The sequence below is a fragment of the Mirounga angustirostris genome, unplaced genomic scaffold (genome assembly GCF_029215605.1).
Source record: "Mirounga angustirostris isolate CCGP_5_RB_7025 unplaced genomic scaffold, mMirAng1.0.hap1 SCAF_7, whole genome shotgun sequence".
NCBI classification, from domain to species: domain Eukaryota; kingdom Metazoa; phylum Chordata; class Mammalia; order Carnivora; family Phocidae; genus Mirounga; species Mirounga angustirostris.
In genome coordinates, this window is record NW_026991715.1 from 49741450 (window position 1) to 49760121 (window position 18672).

Sequence of the window (18672 nt, forward strand, 5' to 3'; positions counted from 1 at the left end):
ATTTCTTCAGCAAGTTCAAAACACACTATAAAACCTTAATAAGCTTCCTAAACCATGGTAGTGCTACCAAACAACAAGCATGTTCACACACAAACACACACAGTGCGTCAGTAAGATCATAGAATCCTCATTACGTATGGACTAGTCAATCTTTCCCTGTTCACAGCACCTGTAATACAATTTTATAAGGCTGCCTGGGTCCCAGGTTGTTGTACTATACGCCAACAATGCTTGTTCCCATCCACGTCAAGTCCTGCTCTCACATATTCTAATTCGTGTCAAAAATTGATGTATTTGTCATTTAGACTTTTGTTTTAAATGAAAGATTTTCCTTTAATTCCTTAAATATACTGAAAAACATACAATATAATAGAAACAAATGTAAACAGAAGCAAAAAAGACCATAACTTATACAAAAATAAGTTTTGAGTTTTATTTGGTGACATTTAGCTCTCTTCCCCTTCATGTCTCTATTTCATAAAAGCAGAACAACTAATTAACATAAGTACACTAAAAATTCTTTGCTTTCTCCTGGTTCACTATTTTTATTGTCATTAAAAAAATCCCCGCAAACCATAACTTATTCAAGAGAGTTGATACAAGAGCTCCCCACCTCTAAGAACCAAGGAAGGATTCAGGAGCCTTCAGTACCACTAATGGCTATGGCATGAGAACTCACACTCAAGTCAGTGTTCTACCCTCACGCCATCCGAGATCCTAAGCACTATCACAAAGTTATCAATGGAACTAAGAACCACAACCTCTGTACTCCTTTCCTCCTATATTTAGGAACCAGTTTATTGTTTGAGTAGGGGGTCACTGGGCTTCCACTAGATGACCATGAAATAAATACGGATCCCTTTTATAATACTTTTTGTAATCTGCATGATATCCTGAAATAAGCACTCTCCTGAGTGGGAGCCATGAGACTTGGAAACAAGTTCTGAGCCTTTAAGTGACCGTAGGCAAGTGTATGGTTTTTTTTTTTAAAGATTTTATTTATTTATTTGACAGAGAGATAGCGAGAGCAGGAACACAAGCAGGGGGCGTGGGAGAGGGAGAAGTGGGCTTCCTGCCGAGCAGGGAGCCCAATGTGGAACTCGATCCCAGGACCCTGGGATCATGACCTGAGCCGAAGGCAGACGCTTAATGACTGAGCCACCCAGGCGCCCGGCAAGTGTATCTTTTTAAAGGGAAAAAAAAAAAAAAAAAGTCTATATTGAGTCAGTCATTCTCAACGTGAGGTTAAGGGAAAGCTGATTCTCACAACGAAGTTTTACCAACTACTCCCTATCCTGGTGTATGGTATGTTAACTCCCTCCTTTTCCTGCCAGGGTAAGATTTGTCCCAGGTTTTCTTACTGAAAAATCACCTCTAGACTAAACCACTATTCATGATGAGAGTGTACTTTATCCTTCGAGATCGATGTGGTGAGGGGAAAAAAGATGAAGAACCAATAGACTGGGTGATCTCTAAGGTAGGAGAGCACCACACTGTAAACAGTATAGGACTAGTAGGTAAGAAACATGGATCACAGTGCTGGCTTCATGGTGACAAGTTAGTGACCTGGGGAGTCATCTGTCCTCAGTTCCTTTTCTGTAAAACTAGGTTTAAATTATGTGTTCTCTAACTGCCTTCCTAATACTAGAGTTTTTGTTTTGGTTTGGTTTGGGTTTTCTCAGTTTTCTTGTTTTTTGTTTTTAGATAGGGCAGTGGAGATGGATGGGGTAGAAACTGTCCCTGTGGAACTGACAATCTTAGGCTTTCTCTCCCAGAATCTTCACTTTGATCTTTCAGCCTGGTCTCTGTGACTGGTGTGGCTGTCTTCCTGAGATCTCCTCTACAAATGCCCTAGAGACTCCCTTCGTATCTTCTCTACTTCCTAGAAAGTCTTCCTTCTAAGGGTCAACTCCCTTACTTTGGTAGAAACCTCTGGAATCAGTGCTCTAAGAAAGAGTACGTGAGAGGTAAATTTTTTTTTTTTTACTTTGAATGTCTGCCAAGATCTTTATTCTATTTCACACTTGGTTGATAATTTGGTTGGGTATATCATTCTAATTTGGATATAATTTTCCTTCAAAAATTTGAAAGCATTATCCACATCTACTAGATTCCAGTATTTTTTTACAGAAGAACAAAGTTATTCTGACTCTTGATCTTTTACCTATGATCTGTTTTATCCCTGACTCTGGAAGTTTGAATTATATTCTCCTTGTTTCCTATGATACAAAGTTTTATAACGATGTGCCTTTGTGTGGGTCTATTTCTAACACTGTGCTTAGTACTTATTGAACACTTTCATCTGGAAACTAATGTCCTTCGGTTCTTGGAAATTCCTTCTGTTTTCTCCTTCTAGGGCTCATCTGAATGAAGTGTTTCCTACACAGATTCTTTGTCTTATCTTTTTTTTTTCCTTCTCTTATTTTGCTTGTTAGATTTCTTTAACTTTAGCTTCCAGCTCTATCAAGTTTTGAATGTCTGCTTCTTTTTTAATTCCAAAAATTCTTTTGTTGTTTTGTTCTTTTTATACTATCTTATTCTTGTTTCATGGGTGCTGTAGCATATCTTTCTATAAAACTGGGCATTAATGATTTCTGTTTTCTTCTCCCTGCACAGACTCTGTATCCTTCAAGTTGTTCCATTGGTTGGTTGGTTTTGGTATCTATATTTCACGTGAAAGTCTTTCTTCAGAAATTTAGTGCTCCCTGATTGTCTAAAAAAGCTCATATGAAGCTTTGCGCAAGTGAAACTTCTAAATCTTAACTTTGCTGATAATGTGGCTATGTCGTGTCCTTGAAGAATCCTTGAGGTCAGTATCTTTATGTCTGTCTTTCTTCTTAGACCAGTCAGATCTCCCAGAGATAAATCTTCAAATCTTCTGCCTGAGTGATAGAAGTCTGGGAACCAAACAGATGAAGATGTCTGGAAGGTTCTCGCCATTCTCTATTTGTACTTTAACTTACTGTTTTCATCTGTGTTTGGTATGTCCCAATTCAAAGACCCTTTGTTTTACCCTGTCTAGAAAACAGACATGTAGTAGCCTGCTGAGGTGATGGAGGGAAGCCACCTGGCTTCACAGAGTAGGCAAAGGGAATTGAAGGGGATTACGTCAGATATTTAACCAATCCCTCTGTTTTTAGCTTTACAGATGTCCTCACAGAGGTACCTAAGGATACACATTACCAAGTCTTTGGTGAGTTTTAAAGTGTATACTATCAGGTTACTCCTCAGACTTCCTACTATTAAAGGATTGAGCTTTCTCAAGTGTGCAATCCATTATCCCTAAACCCATCTGCTTTTTAAGTTTGTTACTATTGTTTCCTATCTCATTTTCTTTGTCTTTGTGGGTTTATGTTTTTTTAAAAAAAATTCTTCCACTATCATTTCAGTGGTGTTTCAGTAGCTAATAAAATCAAGTACGTACACCCAAGCAGCTATCTTTACCTGAAGCTGTATATACTCATATGTAATGTAAGTCTTGTTTGTCCTTTTTAGGACTCTCTTCCTCTTGCCTTCTCAGCCTGTCCTATTACGATGGCATTTGACTTCATTTACCTTCACTAGATGTAATATGGAAAGCTTAAAAAGTTTTAAAGTGTATTTGGTTTATTCTCTGATGAGCTAAAATAAGATTTAAACTTTTTTGTATCTCTCTCATTCCATGCCTAAACCTATACTCAAACAAGTTACATTTTTATTCTGTGTGACATCGACCATATGGCATTTTGAAGTTTACAAAGTATTTTCATATACAGCATTACATTTTATCCCTAAAAGCCCCATTGCAAGGATAGGCTATTTTATACACATGATGGGAAAGAAATAGTTAAACAATAGGTATGCAATCTTCTCTTTCTTTGAGGAGAGAGGAGGATGCCCCCAAGAGAGAAAAAAGGTAACTTAGTTAAATCTCTCTGTAAACATGCTAATGACAGACCTCCTGGAAACAAATGAGTGGTATTTGCTAACTAGAGAATTGGCGGGGAGGGGGGGGGGGGGGCGGCATGCTAGGAAAGTGTATTTAATTAAGAGAAATTTATTTTCTCACAGTTCTGAAAGCTAAAGATCCATGATCAAGTTGTTGGCAAGAGAATCCTTATTTATAGACTGCTTATAGGATGTAGCTGGTTTGTCTAAGATTGTTCATGGTACATAATCCTGGGATCTATGGATGTATGAGACATGGCTCCCTGGAAAATGTAACTATACGGATTTAAAATTGAGATATTTCATGATTAAATGACTTTCTTTTGGGTAAGTAATGAAGAAACCTCATGTTAATCTTGGCCAGAGTGGATTGTGAAGTAGAAAGAAAATATGTGGGGAGCTATACTGGTGGTCCTAGAACTCTTGCAGCTTTCCCTATGCCTCATGATCATGTATATACTTGAAATTACTAGTAAACCTGGCTACTGGTTAGCATCTCTGATGTGAATGAGTGTAACTTGACAAACCTATTCTTTGCAATATCCCACAAAGAAATTAAGGCTCACAGTGGTTAAATGACTTGCTGAAAGTCACATGCTACAAAATGGCCAAACAGGTCTACAAACCAAGTCTTAAATCAGACTCTTTGTACCATGTGACACATCTTAGTGTGATGGAAAAACAGCAACAACAAAACCTGCATTGTGGAATCAGAAATAGACTTGCCTCCTGGTTCTAACACTGATTAGCTGTTTGATCTGAGGCAAAGTACCTAGAAATTCAAAGCCTATTTCCTTACCTATGCAGTACCTCTTACATAAAATACACAAGCTATCTAAATGATAAGTACAATAGAACAATAAACATGACATAATCATAAGCAGAATGTTTAGAAACATTTTTAAAGGATGGAGGGAAAGAAAAAACATTACTTACTTTTTTCTTGTAATGCCTGCAATTTATTCAGTTCTTCATTCTCTTCATCACTCTCTTCACTGCTTGTGCTGCTCACATCCAAAACTATATCCCTTTTGGGGTCCACTCGGAGAAAATTACGGCATTCAAATGTCAGGTGACCAGCTAAGTAAAACAAACAAACAAACAAAAATGTGAATGACAAAATAATATATACATTATATATTTTTAGTTTTTTGCCTCATGGTTAAGAAACAAATTACAATTTTAATAATATAATGTTTAAACTTTGATTATTTGGTGGGTCATAGTTTGCTTTCCCTGAATGCACCACTCAAGAGAGAGAGCTTTTTCCTTTATTCATCAGGGCTTCTAATTTAACAAGCATTTTTGGCTACATCATACTTCATGTATTTTCCCTTTCTATGTACTTAATTACATAGCAACTACATAGCTTTCATCTAATTAAAGGTGTCACTTGAGAGAGAGAGAGCAGAGGGAGGGGGAGAGGGAGAGGGAGAGAGAGAAACTCCAGCAGACTCCTTGCTGAGCCTGACGCAAGGCTCAATCTCATGATCCTGAGATCGTGACCTAAACCTAAACCAAGAGTTGGAAGCTCAACCGACTGCACCACCCAGGGGTGCTCTTCTAAAGAACACTTAAATAAAAATTTCATTCTGAAAAAAAAATTTCATTCTGACATCATTCACCCCCTAAAGACTCTCCCCATAATAAAACTATAATAGTTACCTGCTTAGTGCATGATACAGCTTTTTCAAAAATCATATAGTACAAATAACACAAAAGTACAGGAAATTGTATAGCCAATATATATCCAAGTGCCTATCACCTACATGTTAACATTCTGTCATATTCACTTAGGTTTTTTTTTTTTAAGGTAAATGTTTGCAGGTGTGTCGCACACGTGCGCACGCACACACACACACACACACACAAAGGGGGGGATCTTGCATCATTCCTTGGAACACTGTCCTAATCCCATTCTATTCTGTCTTCAGAAGCTGGTTTACGACAGTTGGTATTTATCTTTCCAAAACAGCATATTGGATTATTTTATAACATAAACTCAATTATACTTACCTATCAATCTGCAACTAGTTTTCGCCACTCAGTATTATGTTTTGTACTCATATACACATTCAAATACAAATACACACTAACTCATTAACAATGAAACAAAAAGTTACCTGAAGCATTACATTTGATATTTAAAAACAAACAAAAATAAAAACAACAATAAACAGTGCTGCTGATGGTAACCACATATTTGATTCCACGACCCACTAATGATTCATCCTAACTCTATGCTAGGGCTTATTTCTAGTTCTCTCTTACTTTGAGTGTGAAACCCTTTGTATGTTCTAGATTTATACAAGAACACCTCTTATTAGAGTCCCAATCTTAGGCAGGATGCTGGGCCTTGATTTTATCTCCTGTACTCTGCCAACCCACGAAAACACAAGTTCATGAACACTGGGTTCAGGAAATATCCTCAAGTCTTACCTCTTTTTCTTTTTTAAGATTTTTTTTATTTATTTATTTGACCGAGAGAGAGAGAGAGAGAGAGAGAGCGCACACAAGCAGGGGGAGCAGCAGAGGGAGAGGGAGAAGCAGGCTCTCCTCTGAGCAGGGAGCCCGATGTGGGGCTTGATCCCAGGACCCTGGGACCATGACCTGAGCCGAAAGCAGATGGTTAACCAAGTGAGCCACCCAGGCGCCCCAAGTCTTACCTCTTTGAATTTCTGCTTTCCTTTGATGGTTGTCCTCTAATTCCTTATTTCTTCCTAGAACACTACTGTAACTAAAATATGTACTGTACATTTTATACAAGTTCCTTAATTGTTTGCAAGAGGATCCAGTCTGCCATACTGCTGGAAACAAGTTTCCTCTGTTGTGATTTCTTTCCAAATGAATCATTCAGAAGTATTCTTTTCAGTTTCCAAACATATGGACTTTTCAAATTATGCTTTTGTTGATTTATAAATTTATTACACTGCTACCAGAAAGTAGCTCTGTATTAGATACCTCTGTATGAGATCAGTTATTTGCTATTTGCTGAGATTTCTTTTGTGGACTATCATCTAGTAAATTTATGAAATGATTTGGTATGTAATAGAATACATATCACACTGTTGAACGGAGTGCTATGTCTATTTTGTTGTTAAAATCTTCTCCACTGTATTTTTGTTTGTTTGTTTGAAAGATTTTATTTATTTATTTGAGAGAGAGAGAGAGAGAGAGCACATGAGAGGGGGGAGGGTCAGAGGGAGAAGCAGACTCCCCGCTGAGCAGGGAACCTGATGCGAGACTCGATCCAGGGACTCCAGGATCATGACCTGAGCCGAAGGCAGTCGCTTAACCAACTGAGCCACCCAGGCGCCCTCCACTGTATTTTTGTCTAATAACTTCTGATAGTGTAATTTTAAGTACCTCTATCATCAAAGTTTTGCCAATTTCTCCTTGTAATACAGTTTTTACTAAAAATAATTGGAGTTTATATTAGTAAGCACAATCAAGATCATTATCATTTTACCTTTTTCATTGTTCTTGAATCTCTATTCTTAATACTGCTCTTGCTTCAAAAGTCTGATATTGAAATTACTCTACTATTCTCTTTTGGTTGTTATTAGTTTAATCATATGAAGTTGCCATTTTTGTAAGAAAAACCACTGAATATCAACAATATTTAACCTATCTCCTCTTTGCTCCCCAGTCCCTTTATTTTGAAAATTTTTATGCAGTCTTTAGTTTTCCCTATTGTTTTATTAATAATGACATATAGCTGCACTTAAGTTTCTTTATCTAATTTGATACCAGACCAACTTTTTCCACATTTTTATTTAAATTCCAGTTAGTTAACATGCATTGTAATATTAGTTTCAGGTTTAGAAGTTAGTGATTCATATATAACACCAGGTAGTCATCACAAGTGCCTGCCTTAATCCCTATCACCTATTAAACCCATCCCCCGCCCACTTCCCTCATCAACCTTCAGTTTGTTCTCTATCGTTAAGAGTCTGTTTCTTGGTTTGTTGCTCTCTTTTTATGTTTCCCATGTTCATTTGTTTTGCTTCTTAAATTCCACATATGAGTGAAATCATACGCAGACCAATCTTTTTTTTTTTTTTTTTTTTTTTAAGTAAGCTCTTATACCCAACGTGGGGCTTGAACTCATGACCCTGAGATCAAGAGTTGCACACTTTACCCCTGAGCAGGCCAGGTGCCCAAATACCAGATCCAATTTCAATGTTAATTTCTTAACCTGGAAAAATAGTTCCTGCCTCGCTGGAGGCAGTGTAAATTCACTCCTCATACTTACACATGGCATAAGCTTGGGTAAACAATTCTTGATTATTCCTTTTCTTCTAATTATTATCTTGTAGGAACTCATACAGTACAGTTTCTTGCCACTTTCCCTAGATAGTGAATGGGATTTTTCTAATCCCTGTTTCACAACCTTTTCAACACTAGGGCTTTATGCAAGAGTCCCCACTCCAGCCAAGCTGCCATCCCACACCGGTCTAAGGCTTCACTCCCTAGTCCATAAAAGTCTACCCAGTAGGCTTGTGGACCTCACTGTTTCCAGCTATCATTCCCTATTCTGGCTTTGAGCACCTTTTCATTTCCAGCACTGGGGATTTCCCTTTCATTCATTTGAGCTGGGTTATTTTTGTTGCTGTTACTCTTGTTTTTCTCAGCATTTCTGTGTTCAAAGCACAAGGGAGGACTTTATATCTTGGTTCAGTTTGCCATTTTGATCAGAACTCCTGATGATACACTTTTCCCTTTACTTAAGCTAGCTTTGCACCCAAACACTTCATATAACAATGAATATTTAAAGTAAATAAAATACTGAAATAACCACCACACTGGCAGCAAGCTCCATCTCACATGCATTTTAGCTTTACTTCAATGAAACTGACCCTAAACTAATCCTAAGATAAATTACTCATGAAGCTACAAATAGTTTCTATTTTTTTTCTACTGGGGAAGTAAGTGAAGAAACTTAGGAAATAATTGTATTCCAAATTACAGTTCTTATGACTTCTTTTCTATATAGACTCTAAGCAGACAATGAGCAGAAAATTCTTAGGTGACCAGAAACAAATTCTGGCCACAGATACACAGAGACATTTCAAATTACAACCTTTAGTAGCTGATTACTAAAACATGACAGGGCTTTTTCAGAAATGGTAAAGCCAATTCCCAAATTCAAGGTGCCGGACTAGCCAAAACAATCTTGAGAGAGAATAAAAGTGGAAAACTCACACTTCCTGATTTCAAAAATTTCCACAAAGTTATAGTAATCAAAACAGGATGGTACTGTCACAAGAATAGACATATAGGCCAATAGAACAGAATTAAGAACCCAGAAATAAACCCATTATATATGGCCAACTGATTTTTGACAAGAGCGTTAAGTCTACTCACTGGGGAAAGAACAGTCTCTTCAACAGATGGTGCAGAAACAACTCGATTTCCACATGCAAAACAATGAGGTTGAATATCTTATTCATATCATATGAAAACATTGACTCAAACTGGATCAAAGACTTAACAATATAAGAGTTAAGACCATAAAACTCTTAGGAGACAGCAAAGGGTAAGTCTTCATGACCTTGAATTTGGCAAAGGATTCTTAGATATAAAAAACCAATAGCACCAGGGTCGCCTAGGTGGTGCAGTCAGTTAAGCACCTGATTCTTGGTTTCAGCTCAAGTGGTGATCTCAGGGCTGTGGGATCAAGCCCCATGTTGGGCTCTGCACCTAGCTCAGAGTCTGCTTGAGATTCTCTCTCCCTCTCCCCTGCCCCTCCTGCTCATTCTCTCTCTCAAATAATAAATAAATAAATCTAAAAAAAAAAAATACCAACAGCACCAGCAAAAGAAAAAATTGACGAACTGGACTTCATCAAAATTTAAAACCTTTTTGCAAAGAAATTACTATGAAAGTGAAAAGCTAACCTACAGAATGGGAGAAAATATTTGCAAATCATATATCTGATAGGGTTTAACATCCAGTATATATACAAGTCGTATAACTCAAGAACAAAAAAACCAACTCAATTAAAAAATGGGCAGAAGACTTGAATAGACATTAATCCAAAGAAGATATACAAATGGCCAATAAGACTATAAAAAGGTGCTGAACATCATTAGTCATTAGGGAAATTCAAATCAAAACCACATTGAGATATCACTTCCTATCTATAAGGATGGCTACACTTGTAAAAAAAAAAAAAGGAAAAGAAGAATAAATGTTGGCAAGAATGTAGAGAAATTGGAATTCTTGTACATTTCTAGTGGGAATGTAAAATTTCTGGTGGAAAACAGTTTAGCATCTCCTCAAAAAGCTGAACACAGATGACCCAGCATTCCACTCCCAGGCATACACACAAAAGAACTGAAAAGAGGGATTCAAGCAGATACTTGTGCATCGATTTTCACTGCTCCATTAGTCACAATAACCAAAAAGTGGAAACAACCCAAGTGTCTACCAACAAATGAATGAATAATACAATGTGGTATATCAGCCACAAAAAAAAAAATTTAAAAAAGCTACAACATGGATGAGCTCTGAAATGTTATACTAAGGGAAATAAGCCAGACACAAAGTACAAATACTGTATGATTACACTTACATGATATATCCAGAATGGCCAAATTTATAGAACAGAAAGTGTATTAGAGGCTGGAGCCTAGGGGAAGGGAGGGCTGGAGAGATAGAGGTTATAGCATTTCTGTTTAGGGTGATGAAAAGTGTCAGAATAGATAGTGAGACAGTTGTACAACACTGTGGATGTAATTAATGCCCCTGAATTGTATACTTAAAAATGCTTAAAATGGCAAATTTTATGTTATATTTACAAATGGTGGGGAAAAGACCATGGCATAGTGTCAAGTCCTACAGATTACCAGATTACAATTTCCAGTTTTCCCTTAATAATAAAGTAATCCTCCTGAGCCTATTTTCTGATTTATAACAGTAACAATAGTCAATAATAATTACTGAGGAATTCCTATGGCAAACCATTGATCTCAACACTTGCATTAACTAATTTAATCTTTACAACTCTGTGGAATTAGGGGCTCTAATTATCTCATTTTACAGACAGGAAACTGAAGCAGAGTGCTTAAGCAACTTCCCTGATGTCACACAGTTAGTAAGTGCCAGCTGAGGTTTGCACCTAGGCAATCACTCTGGTGCCTTTTTGTTTTGTTTTGTTTTTTGAATGTTCATAAAAATGGAGACCACAAAATCTACTTCATAGGGTTGTTTTAAGAATGAAACGCAATTAATTGCATCTTTAAAATGCTTAGTACAGACTCTAGCACCAAGTAGGTATTTAATACATGGTGTCAGGTTATGACCATTTATTGTACCAATAAAAGGAAAGGTATATTCTCCCCTGTCCGCATTCAAGGAGTGGCTAGATGGGCAACTCAAAGTGCCAAGTAACAGTTTCATTTAGACTGTGCTGATAAAGATCTGTCAATGAATGAAAAGAACTCCTGTTTTATAATTAGGGTGCTCATGTATTTATTTCTTGGCTATGGCATATACGGACCATGTGAACAGGGCTAAGTAAACCAGGTTTTGGCTTTACCTAAGGTCCTCAGTTCTGAGAGCATAAAGGCTACATTACAAACTTTTCAATTATTAAACACAATTAATTCCACCAAGCTTCACATCCCTATCATTGTGATTCCTACCCAAAAATGTAGGCTTCTGTATTCATTTATCTTCCCTGAAGTCTTATCTTCATATTGTTTCTGGTCCCCTGGCCTAAAAGATAATCACCCCTTTCTCTCCCAATCTTTTTATGACAACTTCTGAAACATGCAATCTTTAATGGACAAATTATGCTACCTGTTTGCAGTTTGCTCCCTCTACCACTTGTTTAAAGGATATTTGGCTCTTCCCTGGGAACACTTTTCTACAGCTTACCTCTGTATTATTAGTATCCTCCAGGCTTCTTTTTTGTTGTTGTTGTTTTTTAAGATTTTATATATTTACTTGAGAGAGAGAGAAAGAGAGAGAGAGAGCAAGCACAAGTGGGATGAGGGGCAGGGAGAGAAGCAGGCTCTCTGCTGAGCAGGAAGCCCTATGCGGGGCTTGATCCCAGGACTCTGGGATCATGACCTGAGCTGAAGGCAGATGCTTAACCAACTGAACCACCCAGGAGCCCCTCCTCCAGGCTTCTTAATACTGTTTCCCAATATAGCAGTCCTCTACTCTCCCATGCAGTCCTGTTACTGTATAATAGCCTAGCCACTGAAGTCTTTGGAATCAGGCTCACACTCGAGTTCTTCACAAGCCTCGATGGGACAGTCTAGAGTGTTGTATGGCTTTTCTTAGTTCCTTGATATTCTAGATGCCATAGCCACACCATGCTCCTTGTCATCACCTGAAGTGTTCCATCTCAGAAATTTTAAACTCTAATATCATACTATGACTCTAAGCTTTTATCCTTCTACCTTTCTCACTCCCTTACACCCATGCATCGATCTGTTTTGGAATCTTATTAAGACCTTAACTCACTCAATCCCTTCATTTTCTCCTAGTCTATCAAATTTCTCATTCCTGACTCTCTGAATACTCTTTTATAAGCCTCTCTGACTCACTCATATTCTTATTCTTCTATCATATCTCACTGTAAAACAAATACTCTGGCTCAAAGCTAACCTTTGGATTGTGCCTATCCCCGAGCAGCCAAGCAATGCTTGAGCACAATCACACATCCATGAATGCTAGCACAGACACAAAGCATTTCATTTTTTTTGGTCTGTCCTATTTTCCTCGGTGACTTTTCCAAACGTATGCCTGACTTAAATTATTGTTCAACCAATTTCCCGTCCCACTCAATGCCCCCTTTCCAAACAGCCAACTCTGCCTCCTAAGTTTACCAGACAGCATCTCCTTCTACTTTCTGTCTCCATACCTGAAAATATCTGTACTTATTCTCACCTAGTTTCCTCCAAAGTTAAGAAATATCCTTGTTATAACTCTTAGATGAAATTGCTTAATCTTCTCCTGTCTCCAGTATCTGAAACATCTCCTATATCCCCTCAGTCTATATAAACACATTATATGTTAAATATAAAACCCTCCGTTTATCCCAAATTCTCTTCCAGGAATTACAGTTGACCCTTGAACACAGGGGTTAGGAGCACTGAACTCCAGGCAGTCAAAAATCCACACATAATTTCTGGCTCCCTTAAAACTGAACTACTGTATTTTATGTGATAGAAAAGTAAGATAAAAGTCACCACATGATGAAAAACAAAGCAAAGGTGGAGGAAATTTCCAGAGAAGGCTGTAACACCAGGGCTCTTGCCTGCTCCTGGCACTCTCCATCCTACTACTTGTGGGAAACTCAGTTCACTGAGGTCTTGAACTGGGAGGTGCAAGAAACAGGCTCTTGGGGAAGGATTCTTGCTGAAGTAACCAAGAACCACATAATAACCCACCTACCCCCAAACCCCCAACCAAGGAATGCAGGAGGACACCAAGGGCAGGACAGCACCAGACAGAAGCCTGGGTCTCAGTAGGGTGGGGCGCTGTCCAAGGTGCTGAACATTTTCTGAAGAGGGTAGCTAATATTACACGGGAACTGGCAGCTTACTCCTTGACAGCATTTTCCATGAACAAAAACTGCATTAGAACCACATAAAGGGGATCAAGTGGCACAAGTGACCTAGAGAGAAGGGTAAGGGTACTTTGACTTCCCTAGTTATCTACCTTCCCTGGACTCCACGTGGAATGAGGTTTTCCACATTACCAGAAGAGGAGCAAGAAATGGGTATTAGACTAGGATCTACCGTGGCTAAGTGCAGGTGGGGAGGGGGAGATACGTGGTGATTCCTGTTCTACTGCTGTACTGTATTAAAAAAAAAAAAAAGACTTAAAACTAAACCTGTGCAGTTCAAACCTACGTTGTTCAAGGGTTAATTGTATTGAATATGTTCCTGTTATGACCTGAATCTTTGTGTCCCCTCCAAAATTAATATGCTGAAATTCTAACCCCCAAAGAGGATGGTATTAGTTGATGGGACCTTTGGGAGGTGATTAGGTTCTGAGGGTAGTACCCTCATGAATGGGATTACTGCCTTATAAAAAAAGACTCCAGAGAGATCTCTAGTCCTTTCCACCATGTGAGTATAAAATGAAAAATCTATGACCTGGAAAACTTGCTGGCACCCTGAGCTTGGACTTACAGCCTCTGATGAGCAATAATTTCTGTTTATAAGCTACTGGGCTTATGGTATTTTGTTATAGTAGTCCAAAAGGACTAAGACAGTTCCTTACTTTTCTCATGCAAATTTCCTGAAATGGGAGACTATATAGGCTCTCCACTTTTTTATCCCTCCCCATACAGGCCTGAATCTGCATAGTTTGCTTCATGACCTATTTGTTATTGTTATATGTAAGTTTGCTTATATAAAATCATGTAAGTCCAAAAATATGAACGTGGGGCAAAAAAGAGTGGTTGTTTCTATACAACAAAGTTGTACTTTTAGAAACACCTGATTTAAATGAATTATTTTTAAAAGCAGTTTTCAAATTAGGTACTGGAACAAGACTGTACAAGATAGAGAAATAAAATCTAAAACAATGAGAAGAAGTACCTATTTCTCAAAGGGGGTGCCACTGTCATTTTGAGGCAGGCAATTCTACACTGTCCAATATTGCCCTACACATCACAGGATGTTTATAATCACTACACCCTACATACTAAATGTCCTACTGTTGCCCTCAACCAGATATGGACAACTTAAAAAAAAAAAAAAGGCCACAGATTTCCAGGGGGCCAGTATTACCACTAATGAGAACAAATGATAAAACGATTTTGCACTCAGATTTATTATTTTCACTGCTTGCTTATCTTTGAAAAAACAAACTATAAAATGTAGGAAATGCATTTCAGATATTTGCACTTAAAAGTCTATGAGAAACAATAATGAGCAGACCCACAGGCAAAGAAAAGGTCATGAATATCTATCAATAGATTAGCATTTTAAGTTAAATAAAACATTAAAGGTATTTAGGTATGTTTTTATTTCCTGCTGCTACAATCAAATGCTCAACCACTGAGTATACTATACTGAACTTTTTAAAGGTCTATTTTCTGAGAACTATCATAATTATTTGAGAAATTTATTCCATGGAAAAAGGCTTAGTGTTCTTGTAGCTTTTAAATATTCAGAAGTTGCCAACTCCAAAAAAAATTCAAAAACTTATCATAGAAATAACAATTTTTCTTATTTTGTTGAGGAAATTGCCATGAAAAAGTGACATCCCTGTTATTTAGTAACACATTCATCCTTAACTTGAAACTTTTAAAAATAATATAAACACTATTGAAACATACTGACAATAAAATCTTTTTCAATCAAGTATTAAAATTTTTAAAACAGTACAACCTAAACCATTAGCTTCACAACACTAGAGAGACAATACTCTTTTGTAACTGAATGATGAATATGCACATTTTTAGGCATTAAAAACATTTCAAAGAGTTTTGTGGACTTCTCTCTTACATCTACTATCAATACAAAAATTCTGGCCTGCAAATAACAGGTAATTTTTAAAATGTAGTTTCTATCAGAAAGACATGTAAATTCAAAAGACCTTCATTTTTAACAGGTATAAGATGTAAGTTTAACCCAGAAGGGAAGTATTACTGAATAGAAGTTATTTAATAACTTAATCACTAAAATAATAGATTAAAATAATAAAGCAGAAGGAACTAAACTTAGAAAGACTGCCAAACCTATCTGCTTACTTGGCTTCTCTAAAAAAAATTCTAATTACTACAGATACTTCCATCATTGTTTAAAATAAAATAGCAGTAAGGAGACTAGATCAACAAATACTGTATTTCCAAAAAATTATTTTTATCATTTTCCTACAAGTCTTTTTTTTTTTTAAGATTTTTATTTATTTATTTGACAGAGATAGAGAGGGAGAGAATAAGCAGAGGGAGCGGCAGGCAGGGGGAGAGGGAGAAGCAGACTCCCTGCTGAGCAAGAAGCCTGATGCTGGGCTTGATCCCAGGACCCTGGGATCATGACCCAAGTGGAAGGCAGATGCTTAACCGACTGAGCCACCCAGGCACCCCTATTTTCTTACAAGTCTTAAGTTAAAAATGAAAAAGAAGTCCAAGTAGATAAACTGGTATTTATAGACAGATTGGAAAATCCATTCTAGATTTTGAAGTAAATAAAACAGCATATAGAGAGAGAGAGCATGAGTGAGCAGGTTCTTAAGTCTTAAATCAAGAAACAAAACATGGAAATTAGCAAAGATTTAAAGAAAGGAAACAAAGCAGAAATAAATATAAACAAGTTTAAAACACAGAAAAGATTTCACTGCAGCCATTTCTTGCATGAAAGTACATTCTTCAGGAGTTTTAATTTAAGTGAAGGCTATGTATGCTTATTGCTCACTTTTGCTAACTGAGCAAGATTTCCTTGTGCCACATTTCAGCCTTTGCTTGGAGGAATGTGACTTGGTACTCTCAGCATGCTTTCATTATGAGCCCTTTTAATGAAGATTTATGATAAGAGTGCTCTCTTATCACATGTTCTTGCAAGGACATCCTTTTTTTTACATCACATTTATCTTTTTAAAAATAACTTTTCTGGGGGTGCCTGGGTGGCTCAGTCAGTTAAGTGTCTGCCTTCGGCTTGGGTCATGATCCCAGGGGCCTGGGATTGAGCCCCACATTGGGCTCACTGCTTGGCGGGAAGCCTGCTTCTCCCTCTCCCATTCCCCCTCCTTGTGTTCCTGCTCTCCCGCTCTCTCTGTCAAATAAAAGAGCACTATATGGTGACTGATGGTAGTACTTGTGAGCATAGCCTGAAGTATAAACTTAACAAATCATTATGTTGCACATCTAAAGCTCATGTAACATTGTGCATCAAATGTAACTATACTTCTATGTAAATTAATTAATTTTATATAGAGCATTAACCATAATCCAGGCTCATGTGCATGGTCTCCAATTTATAAAAAAACAAATGATACTGTTCTCGCTGTTATCAACTTCAGGAATTGTTACATTTAACTAAAGAAATGATATTTGTTTGTGGTACATAATTACAAATTTAAGCTACATAATTGCACATGTTAAAGTTTATTTTTTTATTCCACTTCATTGATCATAATAGACATTAATGACTGTTTACATCAACTTTTGCCTGTGAGCAGAAATTCTAGGACTAATTTCATCCTTAAAAGGACTAAACTCAGTCAACAGGAAAACCCTTCATAAATAATTTTCATTGCTTTCCCCTCTTCATCCAGTATCTAGAAAGACAAGGAGTAAAAGATTAAGCATATGTGTCCTTTTTTTTTTTTGGAATATACTTTCTCCAGTCTCCTAAATCTACTCCACTTGTACTTGACATCTTTGCTAGTCACTAGATATATAGCCACCTGTCACTGAGTCTACAGCAGGGAAGAAAGGAACCATTCAGAGCTGACAGCAATTTCTGAATCATCTGCAAACCTGGGCTAAATAACAGGGTTACAGAACTATGCTGAAATCAGGGCAGTAAAATCAGGATGCCAGATCACACTGCCCAAAGAGGCAATGATTCACATTTGAAATATTTTTTAATGTACTTACGATAGCCACATTTTTTACAGCCGGCTCGGACACTATCCTTGTTGCAACCTGAAATAAAATTGGATGACATTTTAGGAGACATATAAAAAGAAGAAACATAAGAATTTCATCACATGAAAAAGCTAAGAAACCTCTTATTGTAGAATTTCTTTCTTTAAAAAAAAATCATTCCTGGGGCGCCTGGGTGGCTCAGTCGTTGGGCGTCTGCCTTTGGCTCAGGTGATGATTCCAGGATCCTGGGATCGAGCCCTGCATCAGGCTCCCTGCTCCGTGGGAAGCCTGCTTCTCCCTCTCCCACTCCCCCTGCTTGTGTTCCCTCTCTGGCTGTCTTTCTCTCTGTCAAATAAATAAAATCTTTTAAAAATTAATTAATTAATTAATTAATTAAAAAAAATCATTCCTGACCCAAATTAGTAACACTATCCATTGAATTGTTATGAATGCTAGAAATCACTGAAAAAGCCAATTTACTCAAATTATTTTCTTTGACAATATTTCAAGAATTTTGGAATATATTTTTCTTTAACAGAAATGCAGTGTTATAGTCAAGAACTTAAACATTCCAGGAATTCTAGAACACTGAGGAAGAAATTGCAGAGTATTTTAGCTTGTCCCTCAAATGTAAATAATTAGCTATATACGTATATGCATACACATATGCACTATATATACTAGTTATTATATATACATATATGTGAACGTTAGAGATAACAAATGTTTTTCTGCTCTCCCTTGGAAGAAAAACAAACTGACTTTTTAAAAGGAATTGGTGAAAATCCAGAAAAATACTTTAACTGCTAGCTATTCTAAGAAACATCTAAATTCAGCAATCAGATTCTCTGACAAGAGAAAACAAACTGCTAGTCACATATTCAGTCTGATCGATGTTTAGAAATATTTATAGTATCTCTGTATGATTAGTGCTACATGCAAGCAATGCTGGAAGATAATAGATGAAATAAATTAAAATTGATTTTGTAATAAAAATATACATAAAATTTATCACCTTAACAATTTTTAAGTGTGGAATTCAGTGGCATGAAGTACATTCACAAGGTTGTACAACCATCACCACTATTTCCAAAATCTTTCATCATCCCAAACACTAACTATACCCATTAAACAATAACTGCCCAGTCCCCCTTCCCTCGAGCCCATGGTACTCTCCATCCTAC

At 37.1% G+C, this 18672-nt stretch overlaps 1 protein-coding gene across 1 annotated transcript in view; it reads right to left on the minus strand.

Moving 5' to 3' along the window:
- Nucleotides 1-18672, minus strand: part of SREK1IP1 (SREK1 interacting protein 1) — a 39971-nt gene that overhangs the window by 13520 nt on the left and 7779 nt on the right. The window contains exons 2-3 of the mRNA XM_045895442.3: nucleotides 17498-17545; nucleotides 4864-5007 (exon numbers count right to left, since the gene is read on the minus strand). Coding sequence (XP_045751398.1) covers nucleotides 4864-5007; nucleotides 17498-17545 — 192 coding nt within the window. The remainder of the gene's footprint in view (nucleotides 1-4863; nucleotides 5008-17497; nucleotides 17546-18672) is intronic.